This window comes from Miscanthus floridulus, chromosome 1, assembly GCF_019320115.1.
Source record: "Miscanthus floridulus cultivar M001 chromosome 1, ASM1932011v1, whole genome shotgun sequence".
In the NCBI taxonomy this organism is placed as follows: Eukaryota; Viridiplantae; Streptophyta; class Magnoliopsida; order Poales; family Poaceae; genus Miscanthus; species Miscanthus floridulus.
In genome coordinates this window covers 35,967,979-35,984,831 of record NC_089580.1, presented here as the reverse complement: position 1 = coordinate 35,984,831, position 16,853 = coordinate 35,967,979, and the positions used below count along the sequence as shown (strand labels likewise).

The 16,853-nt window shown below is 44.3% G+C and overlaps 1 protein-coding gene across 1 annotated transcript; it reads right to left on the bottom strand.

Moving 5' to 3' along the window:
* Positions 1 to 10,811: 10,811 nt before the first annotated feature.
* LOC136454653 (uncharacterized) lies at positions 10,812 to 12,345 on the bottom strand. Its single transcript, XM_066455011.1, has 4 exons — positions 12,087 to 12,345; positions 11,926 to 11,986; positions 11,472 to 11,721; positions 10,812 to 11,201 (listed from the first exon to the last, which is right to left on the bottom strand). Exons 1-4 carry the CDS (start codon positions 12,343 to 12,345, stop codon positions 10,812 to 10,814), a joined length of 960 nt encoding a protein of 319 aa, XP_066311108.1.
* Between the last annotated feature and the right edge of the window lie 4,508 nt (positions 12,346 to 16,853).

The window sequence follows — 16,853 nt, the reverse complement described above, 5'->3', positions numbered from 1 at the left end:
CGGCCTGCGCGTCCTGGCCGCCTACCCCGCTGCTGCTCGCCTGCCGCCACGTCTGGCTCGCCCTGCGCGCCGGCACAGGCCACGTTTCCTTGCCGCCGGGACGCGACGCGCACGTCTTGCTCTGCGCTGCCTTGGCCGGGAGCGCGCCGGTCCCACGCTGCACGCCGCCCATTGCCACGCCGGTTCTGCGCCGTTGACATTGCTTTGGCTGCTTGTGCGTTGGACGACAGTCTGCCCGCCGTCACCTCGCGTCGCACTCGCGTTGTGTCCCTTGTCGGATGCTGCCGCCGCGTCGCCGTACCGTTGCCTCGTCGGCTTGCTGCCACGCCTTACTGACTGGTGCCTGGAGCCACGCCCTGCTGCTTCCCCAGGGCCGTGCACGCTAGTAATTGTTTTGACAACCACCGCAGGTTCGAGCCAGGCCGTGCCATGACTCCCCTGTCTCCCCTGTCTCCTTGGCCGCCGTGACGATTCCCCCAATTCGCCTTAACCATAGCCGTAGACTTCAATTCGTCTTAGGCTCGGCTTCGTTAGGCATCTGGCTGCGCCCCGTCCCCACCTTACTGTGTGTGTCCTTGCACATGGCCGGAATTTCGTAATTCCGCGTCACCAGCTCCATAAGGCCGAGCGGACGCCCTCCAACGGCGAGCCAGCCCCGTAGTGCATCTCGTAGCGATTCAGTGCACCCACAGTCTCGTCATATCCTCTTGAGCACCTTGCACACCATAGCCGTAGCTTCGCAGTAGGCCAGCCACCACCGCGGCGGTCATGCCACCGTCGGGCACCACCGCACCGCCGCGAGCGCACGTGGCCAGCCTTGCTCAGACCGCCTCCAACCAAACCGTCAACGCGAAGGTATCGGTGAGTACTCCTTGGTGCTCGCTAGCTCGTGCGCTGGCCTCGCCTTCGCTGTTGCTCACGGGAACGCGCCCGCCTTTGCAGGTCAGGAGCCACCGCCGAGGAGGGAGTTCGTGCCTGCGTCTCTGCTCACCGTGTCGCCTCCAGTAGCTTCTATGTGTCATCAAGGTACCTATCGATCCCTTAGGTAGTTAGTAGGGGTTCGGGTGAGGCCGGCGTGGTCGCCCGGTGCCGCACCGTCGCGCCGGTGTGCGCCCTGGGGGCCAGGGACTTAGTCGTGGTGAAGACATAGAAGTGGGAGGGTGTAGATGTAAAACTGTAGACTAGCGAAACAGTACCGTAGAGCTCGTAGCAAATACCGAGTACGTTGGGGGTGCCCGTGCATTTTTGCTGACGCGCGCAGGCCTTCCCCGTCGCGGGCCATTGGCCGTCTGGGTCGCGCCTCCGCGTGGGCCGCGCGCTGGGCTACTGTCGCGCACGGGCGGGATGACGCGCTCGACCGGGCTGCGCGTGGTGGGCCGGCGAAAGAGGATTCGGTTTTCCTTATTTCCTGGAAATAGAAATGCTTATTATTTTCTGTTATGAATCCAACTTCGATAAATCGTAGTAAATTGCATGGTTGTCCAAAAATAGCGAAACTAAGTTTGTTAGGTTCGCAAAAATGTCATCTACCTGTTAGTACAGTTAGTTCACCATTAGCTGTTAGGGTGGTAGGCTCATAAGATTTAAGTAGAAAGCTTAGCGTTATATCGGTCAATAATTGCAGGAATTGTTGTGGCAAACCGACAATAGCTTTAGCTTTGAAATCGTTATAGTAGGTTCCTTAGGCCTTTATATACTTGCTGTAAAAATTGTTAGTCGTAGGGCGAGTTGCTTAATAGTGTAGTTATTATCCTTGCTTTATTGTATGTATCGTAAATTGGCATTAGGAGTAGGAATATTCGTAGTCGCCGTAAGAATGTATGTCACGTTCATACTTGTTAGTGGTGCTGGTACGTAGCTTAGACTTTAGTGGGTAGATCTCACTTAGTAGTTTAATAGATGTACTTTTAAGCAAAGAGTTGTTGTTGTCATATTATTAAGCATTGCATCATCATTTCATGTAGATCACGAACAGGTAGACTTCGTACCCATCTGCGAGCCGGAGTACGATGAGGTGATCGAGGAGTACGAGGAGGAGCTCTTCGCACAGGAGGGAGCCTAGGAGCCTGTTAGTACTGACCTTGCTGACCCGGCACTTGCCCAAGGCAAGCCCGGTGCATAACCCCTATTTTTAAATGATCATTGAATACATTTATATGATATGCATTTATGTTACAGGCATTTTATGGAAACTACATGCATAAATATATCCACCATGAGTCCTACTAGTACAGGTCGAGTAGCTGCTATGCTCAGGATGTCGGTAGCGTGAGTAACCTGCCGTTACTCGCCAATAGGTGATTAAACTATGATATCATGATGAAATAATGGAAAGGAAAATGGTGACTGGGCAGAGATGTGGATTTGGTACTGGTGGGTGTGAGGGGTTGTGTCCTGCGGCCAACAGGGCATAACCCGGTTACACTTTTTCCCTGTCTGTATCGATTAAGGACCGGTCGTTGCATATGACTCTAGGCAAGTCACAGATTATTGTCCCGAGCACATACTTGGGTATGTGCGCAGGGAAGGCTTGCTGCTCTCTTGTCACAGATACGGCTCTTTTTGGACCAACTGATGGGAAGAGGAGGTGGTGGAGGTCCTTGCACCGCACTGAGTTCGGGACTCAGAGGCGGGGACTTGGAGTCTAAGTTTGGACGGGGACCTAGACACCCAGGACAGGAGAGTGGTGGGTTAGTTCTGCTTGTGCCTGGGGTACAAGCGGGGCGTGCGTCTTCGGGGCACCCAGCTGGGCACATTGATTCGCGAATCGTCGGGTTATCCGGTACGGCTTGTCTGCGGTTTAGCACCGTAGTAAGAACTGTAAGTGGAAAAAGGAGAAGGAACAGTATCGATTGCTCAACTCTTGCTTGAAAGTAGAACAGATGCTTATATAGATTGACTAGATGAAAACTTAATACGGCTGATGATAATAATGTACCAATAAGGACTCATTATTAGTATTGCTTTTTGCTAAAAGATAACCAGCAAACCATAAATCCTAGCATATTTCTTGGAGTCGAGAAAGTATTCCCACTGGTCAGATAAGTCTTGCGAGTACATTGTGTACTTAGGGTTTATTTACCCCTGTTGCAGGTGATGCTTGAGGAGTACCTTGTGTGGAGGATTCTTCTGGTGGGCTCAGACGAAATCCTCGTTATCTTATCATTAGATGTTATCTTTTAATATTCCGCTGTTTGTCTTTCCGCACTCTGTATTTGGTATTGTAATAATGTGCTTTTTAAGAAACTCTAATGTATGAGATGGACTTGTGTTATAACTCGTTCTCATTATTGGGTCATTGGGAAAAATGTGGATCTTTCGGGTTCTCCCTCAGGGTGTGCCCGATGGACACCGCTTGCTGTAGTTGCTTTCGGGGTGCTTAGAGTCTTGTGGTAGACGAGCGCCTCCGTAAGTACGCTATTCCGGGCGGTTCTGCCACAGCTTTGGCTTGTCGTAAACGATCGTAAATTTTCAGTCGGAACAGTATTTTTCTCTCACATAAACCAGCCAACAGTACTTCTTTACGAACCAGCAACAATACGAACCAGCCTACCGAACAGGCTACATGTTTTCTGTCCTGGTTCCAGCCCCTTGCAGGGCTCCTCCCACAGTAATCCTCCCACGATTATTATCCTGAAAAGATGATAAAAGGGGATTCAGTATGCCATTAATAAGCTGGGTAGATTCACTTCAAAAGTGCTCGCAAACAGTACCATGAGTAAAGCGTGAAGGGCACAGGCAGTGGCTATAGTAGCTGGTAGAGAATTGAGGATGACGCAAACCTTTCTGTTCAGCTGCAGTAGGCCAGTCTACTGCACAGAGGCTTATATCTTACGAAAATTCATTAATTCAGGTAGATGAAGGTATAAAATAAGCACGCAACAAGAAAAGAAGTGCACACACCTGAATCATTGCCGAATACAGTTTGACATATGCAAAGACATGCAACACGTATGTTAGATAACTTTCAGTGCTCTCGAGTTGTCCATTTTCTTCCTGGTAACCTATCAATCTGTAATAATCTCTATTTCGTGCTCGTGCCTACAAAATTACAGATATCACTAGAAAAAAAAAATCCAAAGCTCAAGAAATTTATATAAGACACAACTTTGGTCCACAAATCTGCTGCATACAATTGTTAAAAATGCATTGGAAATAATTCTTTTTTTTTGTGAAAATCAATGGAAATAATTCTGAGCATTACTTATAGCAGGTTTCTACCTCCGCACGGGCACGGTATGTATACTACGTATATATAGGTTTCAGCCGCTCAGGTGTTTGTGCAGGGCAATATTTTTTTTGACAAAGGTAACATATTCTCTCTTTTTTTGCGAAAAAGGTAACATATTCTCGAACAATCAAAACAATAACCATTTATGTTGTTATGCATTTGTACCGCCTGTACATCAAAATATGAAGTTCAATGCTCTCGGTTACCTGTTACCTAGTATTCGTGTAGGTCATCCAACTTTTGAATAAACCTTAGTTCTTGAGTTGAAGCATGAGTTATTTATCTAGACAAAATCCACACTGCTTTGAAACCCTTGCCCAGATGGTGTATTCCCATGCTAAACAACCACTCGTCCAGTTAAGCAGCCTGTTCGTTTCGGCTTATTCGCTCATATCTGGTTTATAATCCACGGTTTGAACAATATTTTTCTCTCACACCAAACCAGCCAGTAGTACTTTCAGTCATAGCTTCTAAGCCAATTCAGCCGAAACGAAGTTCGTTCATGGATTTACACTAAGGTCCAAAACCTTGTCGTGAGTATCCCTCACTTATTCATAATTTCTGGACAAATTGGACGAGTAATATGTTATTTCCAAAGCGAAACCACACCTTCATTTGTGTGTGCACTGATCGAGACTATTCTCATAGATGTTAACTCTTATTGAGAAAATACCTTGCTTACCCATAGCTTTTTGTGCCTTCATCGTGCATGCACATTCTATTTAGGCCTGGTTTAGTTCCCAAAAATTTTCACCCCAAACTATCACATCGAATCTTACGGCACATGCATAGAGTATTAAATATAGACGAAAAAAATTAATTGCACAGTTTGGTTAAAAATCGCGAGACGAATGTTTTAAGACTAATTAGTCCATGATTAGCCATAAGTGTTACAGTATTAACATGCGCTAATGATGGATTAATTAGGCTTAATAAATTCGTCTCGCAGTTTTCAGACAAGCTATGTAATTAGTTTTTTTTATTAGTATCTGAAAACCCCTTCCGACATCCCCGAAACATCCGATGTGACATCCAAAAGTTTTCATTTCGCGAACTAAACGCAGCCTTAGCTAAGTTTACACAATAACACCTTTGCTTGCGAAGTTATAAGGATCATAAATGTTGCAGGTTTTTAACCTTTTTGGTGAGTTCTCATTCACTTACAATTTTATAACCCTCTTTTATATGTAGAATAATATCTTATCACTCCCTTGTGTCTAACCTTCGCAAGCCAGTCTTTACGCCTCCTGCAAATAATATATGCACAAATTTTATGAATTTGGAGACTCGTTGTGACTTATGCAACCCTCATAATAAACCTGAGTGGCAATTTTTCAATTATCATAAAAATTAAAATTGTATCGTGCTAGCACTGTGAGTATATTCTCGCCCACCCGAACTAGCCCTTTGTTATGACCATCTTTGTGTTTGATTGAAAGTCTCCATCCTTTAGAGGGCAATACCTCTATATTGCAGGTCTCTACGCCTCACTCAAGGTATTCAATTTTTTTTACCTCCCAAAACCATCATATCTTATTTGCCAAAGTGATTATCCCTTTGCTTATCTCCGGTTTTGACCTCTTATGCTCCACGTGTCAAAAATTTCATAATATAAGCTACCTTGTGGGATTATACCTTCAGCGACACACATGTGCGCGCGCACGCCTTAAATATTACATTTTCACTATTGAATGCCTTGCTAACCTTTTACACTTTTGCACAAGTATTTTTTTAAAAAAAAAATATTTGCATCAAGTGCATTCATTCATCGTACCATCATCTTGCATGAGCATATTACATACCAAACCTCACTCCGCCCTCCGAAAAACAAAGAAGACCAAAGTGGGAGGTCGCAAATTGAGCACCCTTGCTAACAACCACAAGAAGGGTTCACCACAACCAAACCTCACTTCACCCTCCAAAAAACAAAGGAGGACCAAGAGGGATGTCACAAACTGAGCACCCTCACTAACAACCATGCGAGGGCTTACCATAACATAAGATTCCTCGATAAAATCGATATATGAAAATAACTTTGTTTTGCAGGGCTGCTCTCGTTTACACGCAAATTATGTAATGCAAAGCAAGTCGAATGCTTCTCTCAGAAATCTTATCGATTTTAGAATTGTTCAAGACCACAATATAAGATTCCCTTGTAGGTCTTCGCCATGACTATAAGCAAAACTCCTTGCCTAACGAAAAGAAAAGAAAGCATGAGCTTCGGCCACATCCCTAACACCACCATCACCTCCAGCTCAAGGGGCTTGCTGAATGTGTCAACGATGACATCATCGCCTCGTTGTCGTAGTCGGCTCGAGGCTTCGCCACCGACCTCAGCGGCATCGACTTTTCCTTCGCCAACACTTCGGTAAGGGGCTTCACCAACCTAGGCGGCATCGACTTTACCCTCGCCAACACTTTGGCAAGAGGCTTAGCCACCGACCTCGGAGACATCGACTTCACCTTGTGAACACTTTGGCATGGGGCTTCACCATTGACCTTAGAGACATCGACTTCACCTTTGCCAACACTTTGGTAGGGGCTTCGCCATCGACCTCGGCGATGTTGATTTCACCTTCACCAACACTTCGGCAAGGGGCTTCGCCACCGACCTCGATGGTATTGAATTCACCTTTGCTAACACTTCGGCGAGGGCTTCACCACTGACCTTGGTGGTAGCGACTTCACCCTTCCCAACACTTCAGTAAGGGGCTTTCCCACCGACCCCGACGATATTAACTTCACCTTTGCAACACTTTAGCAAGGGGCTCCACCATCAATCTCGGTGACATCAACTTCACTTTCTCTAAAACTTTAGCGAGGGGCTCCACCATCAAGGTTAGCGACACCGACTGCCTACGCTTCACCATCAACACCAGTGCCAAACGTAGTTATGCTCCATTGTCTCACCAGACTCGAGGGGCTTGCCATTAGCGTCAGCATCGACCACGACATCACCATGCCAAACCTTTGGTTCTAGGGCTCACCAATGGCGTTAACATCAACTTTAGCTTCACCCCACCACCTTTGGCTTGAGGGGCTCATCGAGTGCTCTGGTGAGGACTTAACCACTATCTCGTAGACACATTCGATCGTTGTTAGCGTCACATCATCATCGACTACCACACCTCACCATCTTGCATGAGGGGCTCACTAGTCTATCGGTGATGATGTCGTCAATGCCTTGACCTCACGATCAGATTGAGGGTTCGCAGTCAACTTTGGCATCATCAACTGCATCTCCTCACCATCTTGCTCCATGCAAGGGGCTTGCTTGTCTACTTTGGTGATGACTTCATCAATGCCTCAACATCATGTTTAGCTCGAGGATTTGTAGGGCACCATCGACATAAATGCCTCGCTATCTCACTTAGCATGAGGGCCCCACCAATCTACTTTGACAATGATTTCACTAGCGCTTCGTTGTCACATTTAACTTAAGGCCTCAGCATAAGCATCAGCATCAACTTCCGCTTCGCCCTAATTTCTTTGGCTTAGGGGCTTGCCATTAGCATTGAGTCAACTTTAGCTTTGTCTGGCTACATGTGGCTTGGGGGCTCATTGTCGGTATCGACATCAACTTGAACTTCACCCCATGGCTTTCAACCTAGAACCTCATCGACTACTCTAGCAACGATTTCACCCTAGGGCTCACAACCATCTTCAACGATGACTTCAACTTTGCCTTGTCACCACCTTTGGCTCGAATGCAACATATACAAGCTAGAAGAACCTCCTCCCAAGGTCAATCGTTAACACCTTCATCAACTAGGCGTGAGACCTTCGCCCGCTCATAAGGACCAGACAAGAGGGGCTAAGGAGGGTGCATTGGAGAACCATTCAACCTAAAGGACATGTCTTGCCCGACGCTCGATCATGAGCTGAAGAAGGCAAGCCCCATCGACTACAACAACTACTCCATCTATGTCCGCACTAACAAATGTGTCATCATCAACCTTCAGTGACAACTTATGCATTTGTCTACCGCCGACAACTATGATAGCCAATATGATTACTTCCACTACTACAACTACTTTGACTATAAAGAGCTACCCATGGAGAGGTGAAGACCCTTGAAGCAGCCAGAATGAGAACGAGCAAAATCATCAACCTCCATGGTCAAAAATTTATCATCATCAGAGCATTTTCCAAAACAAAGGAGAAATGAACTTCATAATTGAAGGCTTGGGCCTTTTTTCTATGTTGTAGCAACTAGGTCTTGTTGTACCCACCAAAACCTAGTGGCTAAGGGGCTACTATTGGGGGTGAGGGTGGCTCTGTGCCTACCCACTTCCTTGTAAAAGGCTAAAGGCTCAATCCATAAAGAGCATGGATCTCTATGTAATTTATAACCTAAAGGGGGTGGGAGGGAAGATTGCTTCCTCCTACATCCCCTATAAATAGAGCCCAAGGGGAAAGGGCAAGATGTTCCCTCTCATTCTCCAAATCCTAGTCTTTAGTATTGCCTCCCATTTCCTTTTTCCTATGCGATACTAGTACCCTAGCTTAACCTTTACCCACATAAAGGCACAAGCGAAGGGCTACAACCCCACACCAATAGGGCAAGGTCAATAATAGTGTTGATAGATGTGCTCGACCCAATGTTTTTTAGGCGCTAGGCGGTGACCCATCGCCTAGCGCCTAGGCGCACCTAGGTAGGCCTAGGCGTTTTCTAGGCGTTTTGACATTTTTTGTATCTCAGCATATATAAGTAAATAAATTATATAAATATAGTAGCCGAGTGAATTTTATAAAAAGAGAGAAGGTCCAATAGACATACCTTAGTTGATAGAAAAGCGATGTTCATGCTTAGTTCATAGTTGATACAATACAAATGTGATGTCCTACAGCAATACAAGTGGAGAACATACCATATCAGTAGTTAAATATAAATGGACAGCAGACCATATGAACAATACAAGTTATACAAAAATAGGAAAGAGCAGGTTAGGTACTTATCTCAATGATCTTAGCCCTTTCCTATCCATCAGACATTATCAGCAGCAAATGATAGCCATTTGAAACAACAAACATATAGGGATAACAGTAGCAGCAAAGAAAATTAAATGGTACAGAACAACACATAATTCAGTTCTTAAAATACAGAACACAGGCACATAGACTGCACTACTGCAGGAGTTCCAAGTTCATAAGTTAAAGATACAATTAAAAGATAAACATGACATGATAAAGCCCCACTGCCATATCTTCTTCAATAGGGTTCCATATATTCATTCTCATCTTCATCAAACTCTTCTTCTTCGGAGTCAAATTCTTCTCCTTCATAAAGCTGTCTCACTCTTGCACTTCTATGCAGCTCAAGTTGTTGGTCTGTTCCTACTGCTTCTCCAATAACAGACCAAGTTATCCTTGTACTTCCATCTCCTCATCTTCCTCATCTCTATAGACAACTATTGCACAATCATCTCCATCCTCATACAGAAAACCTTGAGCTTCAGTTGTCTTACTAGACAAGAGAACATCAGTGGTTTTCTTTGACGCTATCCTTTCTTTCTTATTAAGCAACTTGGAGTTGAATTGAATAAAGACCAATTTGTTGAGTCGGGTTGTAGTAAACATATTTCTCTTCTTAGTGTGTATCTACAAATTAAACATGAGAGCATATAACTATTTTCATTCCTGTAAGTTTACTACTGAAATCTGGACAGTAGATAGGGACTAACCATTTCAAATGTACTCCAATTTCTTTCACAACCAGAAGAGCTTGATGTCCGAGATAGGATCCTTGTTGCCAACTTCTGTAAAGCGGGCGTTTCAGTTCCATACAGCCGCCACCAAGATGCTGAAATAAATGAGCAGAAACTATATAATAGCCATGTAATAGCACTGGATAACAAAAAGTTGCAATAAGGTGTATAGCAATAGCATGTAATTATTAACTTTGATGCGGTTGCAGTTCAACCTGCAATATGTTGGTGTGCTAAACTCATCTAGATTGATCTGGAGTATTTAAATGTTCTATAAGTGCACTCTTCTAGATTGATGATGCACCTAAATATTTTAGGTAGTGGCTGTGATGTAATTGCTAACGATTCTTTGCAAACTAATTAGCATCTAAAAGTAACTAAGTATTAGTGTGTGTGTGTTTTGGCTTGCTAGATGAAATAATGGCTTTGTTGTTATATCATGTTGCCATGAATTCCCTGTTTTGTTGATCAATGTAATGTATGATACATGCAGAATCTTAGTGTGGCCTACCGTCTGCGAGGTGCTCTCTTTTTTTAAGTCTTAACTAGCTAATCACTTGTTTCATTGCATTTAGTTCTGTACTGTTACTACTCTATGAAGTTACTTAGACCATGAGTGTGCTTACAGATTATGCAACTCATGTATTTAGAAGCTAGCATAGTGAGTTACTTTTTCATAGGCCACTTAAATAGTTAACAGCCATGGCAATCAAGGATAGATGCCGAGGTACTTTTTCATAGGCCACTTAAATAGTTAACTAGCCTCTTGATAATGATAATGATAGCAGCAACTCTATAACAACCATGTAATATGAATTATCTGGGTTGTACTCAAATTTTTCACAAGTCTTTGCAAGCTTCTTGTTAAATGGTCATTCTCTATTATGAAACTTGTCTAGTTCAGTGTTGACAGCCTGATCTTGCTTGTCCTCATCATGATGATAAAAAGTCTCTACATAGCTCATAAAACCTACTGTTATTGTGGCATCATCAAAGATTGATGGGTTGCCATAGCTGTAGTATGGATTCAGCAGATAGGCAGTCAAATGCAATGGAGAATCAAGTCTTCCTTTCATCTTCTTGTCAATAATAGCAATAACTTTGTTGTAGCGGGACTGAACATTGCCATAGGCTTCCTTGATCTCTCTCTTTGCCTTCAGTAGTTCTCCATATATGAAACCCATTGATGGCTTCACATCCCCATCAACCAAACAAAGAACTTTGACTAATGGCTCAAAAACACTCAAACACAGCTTCACATCCTTCCAAAAGGTTGGACTCAATATTGTTGTTGTTGCATCTTTTCCCTTTTTTTATTTCACATCCTTCAATGTGTCCCACCTATTATGAACCACCATCTTTCTTAGTTGGTCCTTCTTCTCTAGTATGCTGTTCAAAGTGAGAAAAGCTGAAGCAAACCTAGTCACTCCTGGCCTTATTATCTCTCTCCCCTCTGTGAAGTGTCTCAAGCACTCCAATGTTCTTGTGTGCCCATAGACAAATATGGTTAATGCCTTTGCTTGGTCAATCACCTTCTTGAACCGTGGCATATTGCTAATTCCTTGGAGCATCAAATTAATTGTGTGAGTTGCACAAGAGGTCCAAAAGATGTTTGGTCTCTTCTCAAGCAATAGCTTCTTTGCTCCCATGTTGTTAGAAGCATTGTCTGTCACTACTTGCACCACATCATCTGGACCAATGTCTTCAATTGCTTTGTCCACTAGTTCAAATATGACTTCACTTGTGTGTGACACATCTGACATCTCTTTTGAGCTGACAAAACTGGATCCATCAGCACAGTTAGTGCACAGGTTCATTATACTTCTCCTCTTCCTATCTGACCAAGCATCAGTCATAACAGAGCACCCATTCTTCACCTTCTCAGCCTCACGTTCTTGTAGTAAACTCTTGGTTCTTGCATATTCTTCATCTAGCAAACTCTCTCACAGATCACGTAGAGATGGAGGTTCAAGTCTAGAACCATACTATCCAATTGCTTCACACATTTGCTTGAACTCATCATTGTCACAAGCATTGAATGGTATGGCTACATATGATACAAAAAAGTGTAATTAACTAATTAGTGTGTAGTTCAGGAATGTATTCAAATTTGAAATGTAAAACAAAAATGCATAATATTAAATTACCATGTGTATATGCCCATCTTGCAATATATTTATGCACCTCATGTGTTCTTTGTTTCCAAAGTTCCTTGTTCAGCTTCTGTTGCTTCAAAGACTCAGATTTTGTTGCTTTAGGATCAATAGCACGTGTCCACTTATCAATGGGTCCTAATTTGTGAGGCTCTGAACTTCCAACACAAGTCACTTCATCATCCTCTGTTCCAACCCGAGAAACATTCACGTCTTCTCTAAGCTCTAGTTCATGAATAGCCTGCTCCTTCATCTTCCTTTTTGAATCTTCTAGTGATTTCTTGCACTTGTCTTTAGCCTCCTATGTGCTCTTCCTACATTTCTTCGCATTTGTTCCAACATTGGCCACATGTTCCTTCAACCGATGGACCCCTCCTTAGCTTCGATGACCACATAATTTGCACTCCACCTTGTCCTTGTTGTTTGCATCCACTAGAAACCCATACTCCCATCCAACATCATCTGAATTCCTTTTCAGGACATTCACCTCCTCCCGAGATGTAACACTAGTTTCAATTTGAGGAGCACATTGTTGGACTGACATTCTACATGAAGAGCAACAGAGGCATGTGAAATTAGTCCTGCTGAACTACTTATAAATTTAGATAAAAAGCCACTGAGTATTTCATTCCCTTTCTCATGAAAACTAATCCAACAATATACATGTAGAGGGAAAATAGGAGGAAAAGGAAGGAAGATAACTTGTACTCCTAAGATTGATAACCAGATCATGGTAGCACACCAAGTTTAGCTAAACACTCTCGGCATTTATACAGATCAGCCGAGCAGAGGAGAGCACAGCACAGCCGAGCAGAGGAGTACAACAGCCGAGCAGAGGAGAGCATAGCATAGCCGAGCAGAGGAGTAAGTAGAGGAGTACAGCACAGCCAAGCAGAGGAGAGAGGAGCAGGGGGCGGGCGGACCTCACGTCCTCACCTTACCTTGGGGTTCCCGAGCGGCGGGGTGAGGGGCAGTGAGGAGATCACCAGCAGTGGCGGCCCGACGAGGAGGGGGCTCACGGGACCTCTAGGGGCGGTGGTGGGTCGGTGGACTGGGGTGCACTGGAGCTCCAGGGGTGGCACGGGAAGGCCTGCACGAAGGGAGAAGATGGCCGGTTATCTCTCTGTCTCTCTCTAATCCTCTCTAGCACCAGCGTGTGGGGCTCTTTTCCTTCCCGCGCGACCGCTTCCTTTCCCGCGCAAACGCTTGCTCGCGCGCGCGCTCCTGCCTGCTCCCGCCCACCAAAACTCACGCGCTCTCCTGCCGCCTAGGCGCCACCGCCTCTGCCTACTCACTGCCCAGGCACCACGAAGGTGCGCCCAGTGCCTAGAGGTGCGCCTTACCCCCTAGGCCCTGCGGGAAGGCTCCACCTTGCGCCTGGGCGTGCCTAGGCGAGCGTGGAATCACGCCTTGTTTTTCATTGGCTCGACCTAACCGGGCAAGGCCACAATTCTGGGTTGATAGTTTCTGATAAACATACATGACAATAGAATGATATAATCTTTTATAAGCAGGTATATTGCAACATAAGCATGTTTTTTTTATTATTGTCCTACAACAAAAAAAAGAAGATAAATCAAGTTAGCTTATTCATAAAATTAAGATTAGAGTCGTTCTTCTGGGAATGGAAGTAAATCTTCTAGTTACGAAAATTTTCTACCCTAGACTACATTGTGGGTTAGGTTAGGGATAACATTAGTATTCATTTAAATGATGTTTACTTCTTGTGTGATTGAGAGGAGGTCAGAGGAATGATGTCATCTCATTCGAAGTCCTTATCCAGAAAGCAAGGAAAGATAAAGTTATGTTATTGGACTTGGTGATTTTGCCTAGAATGTATATTGTATGTTAACCAAAGTACTGGAAAACTATCATGATGATGGACATACTTACAAAGATAATTTCTGTATTTGAACTCCGGAATTTTTGAGATAAAAAAACAAAATGAGAAATCTCTTGATCAACCTAATTAAATTATGGATGTCTCTGTTATTATCACCATCATTCATATATGTATTTTATGTACACAAAATTGAAGAAAAATATCAGTATCCTATGCATATGGAGCATTTGGTGAACTATTGTTTATCTAAATTTAAAGCCCTAGTTTGGTTTTGGATAATTGATGAAACCTATTTAGACTAACCCTATTGTCGACAGAATATCGTTGGCAGTCCTCTGAAGGGTATCCCACGAAGGTAGATTGATCGGCAGTGGTGCGCGTAATCAAGAACAAGAAGGCAATAGAGAAACAAGAGTTAGATAGGTTCGGGTCGTCTGCACAATGTAATACCCTACTCCTGTGGTCTGTTGGTTTGTATTGGCTATCGTATGATATTGTGTCTATTTTAAGGGGGGCCTACCCACCTTATATAGCCAGGGGGGTAGGGTTACAGGTTGGTTAGATCTAAGAGATAACCGGTAAGTAATAACAGATTACAGGAATCATAGGATCAAACATATCCTAATAGATCTTGTTACATCTTTAGGATATCACCCTTGATGTCTTATGGTACACGCCAAGCAGTACCGTGCATCGTATGTCTTCGTCTTATGGGCTAGACCACCCCTGGCAGTGCAGCCCATGTAGTCTACCATGGGTATCTAGGGTCATACCCCCCATAGCTAGTCCTCAAGCGCCTTGTATCCACTGTGCAACGCCGTCTTAAACTTGTCCGAGTAGGTGTAAACAAAGCCGAGCAGTTAGACTCATGGTCCGACCACCCTAATGAGTCACCGAGCAGTTGTGGACCATAACCGACTAGCTTAACTGCCCCCCTACGGTTAGCTGAGCTTGAGAGTCTAGGGCTTGTCCTCCTGGAGGCTGCTGCGCTGGTGGCTGCTGATACTGCCCATCGTTCGGTTGTTGACTATAGCTAGTCACATTGCTTCCAACATCCAAAGGGTTGAAGCCACTAATGTATGCCAGACACGTTTGATCAACTGGTGCCCCAAAGAAAACTATCTTCATAACATTGCCAACCGTATTGGCAAGCGTCTGATTATGATTTGTAATGACTTCATTGATAGTCTTATGGATCATCTGGGTGGCAAGTCTGGCTTTAGGTTCTTCGTTTGGATCGCTCTGTCCATGTAGGAGAACTCTTGGCATTCTCTTTGAATTCTTCTGCTGTCTGCTCGATGAGCGTCTTTCGATCATCAGGCAAGTCTTCAAGGTTGACCTTAAGGATGGCGTTATTATTTTCCATGTTGATGATTGCGGTCGACTTCTGATCAAATGATTGTTGTCCCACTGAGCGTGCCAATCTATGTCGATGCCAAAAAGGGGTGGCGGGGTCATCCCTCATCGGCGGCCAGGACACACGCTTATTGCCGGTGAGAGGCCACATGGAGCAGATCCCGAGCTTCTCTCTGGGCTTTGGGAGGGCACCATCGGATCAGACGGCCATGACCTTGGGGTGTGCCAGTCAATTTAACCTATAATTGATAAGGGAGCAAGATTGATGAGTAATTTAAGGTAGAACATGTCGGTCGTTCATCCAGACATTTCCAAATGTGTGGCCAAGTGGCCAATGAGACAAGGCTATTGACTAGAGAGTCGATATCTGGCACGTTCATGATACATGATAAGTAAAACAAGCATATCGATAATCATCCGTTGCTCAATTAAATAGATCTAACCTGTCGATTAACATGAAAACATGCAAAAAAAGAAATAAACATACTTTTGACACATATGCCTTTACTATTGACATAGTTCCACTTGTATTGCAAGATTACTATTTTATAGGACTTATATTGGAATATAGTGGGAAATGATCAAAATACGCAAAAGAGAAAGCATAATGCAGATTCTATATCAAAGAAGCAAGCAAAGGCCCACTCCAACGAAGAATCTGGGCCGAGCACCGACGTGGAAGGGGCCAAGGCCCACCCAGGAATAGACCACGCGAAGATGGTCATGAGGCGGGCACACCAGGGGTACGACCGCACCCCAGCCACTGCCATCTAGGCCTAGCTTCCACCAACTAATGCATGGCGGCATGCTATGGTGGTTCCTGGATGTTTCCTAATTTTTAAGACCAAACCAACCATGTTGCCACTATAAATTAAGGGCTAAAGCTCATGTTCAACAAACACCTCATTTGGAGCCTCTACCTCACTACTCATATCCTGTACTCTTTTAGTTTTAGTAGTAGTTTTGTGAGCAAGGCAAGAGCTACTTGGAGAGCTTGTCTTCTTAGAAGAAAAGCAACACTTGGTATGAATAATACTTTGAAGAGTTCTTCCATAGTCATGCTCTCATATCATTTATATAGTAGTGGATATGAACTAGAGTATAGTTTTCATGTTATAACCATGATATATGAACTAGCATATAGTTTGTGTGTTATAATCTTAACATGTCCAACTTTATGCTTAATCATTCATATGAATTGTATGAGTAGAACTAGAACTAGGGTTGAGGTGGTGGTTCATCGATCCTTCGGGTTTGCCTATATTCTTGCTTATCAATCTATAGGGTTGGAGTCCCAGGGGGATATAGCTAGTTTCTTTGTACACGGGCGTGGTGCTCAGGTGCATGGGAACCTTCGGATATCACGGTATCCCACGGCTGAGGGGTAGGCGACAGGTGGTGACAGCCCTATCCGTGCCTTGTAATCCCCCACGTTTGGGTATTGTATAGGAGTCTTAAAGTCTCTCGAGCTTGCTAGGAGGCCAGTGCTCGGAGATCTCCCCAACCATCTTAAACTTAGCTCTAACTCTAAACATATATATTATATGATCATTAACTATTCT

Excerpts from the sequence above, each read along its gene's own strand:
- LOC136454653 (XM_066455011.1), bottom strand. The coding sequence starts at position 12,345 with ATGAAGGAGCAGGCTATTCATGAACTAGAGCTTAGAGAAGACGTGAAT. Across the intron at positions 11,722-11,925 it reads ATGTGTGAAGCAATTGGATA|TTTTGTCAGCTCAAAAGAGA; the intron begins GTATGGTTCTAG and ends TGATGGATCCAG. Across the intron at positions 11,202-11,471 it reads ATATGCCACGGTTCAAGAAG|GATGTGAAGCTGTGTTTGAG; the intron begins GTGATTGACCAA and ends ACCTTTTGGAAG.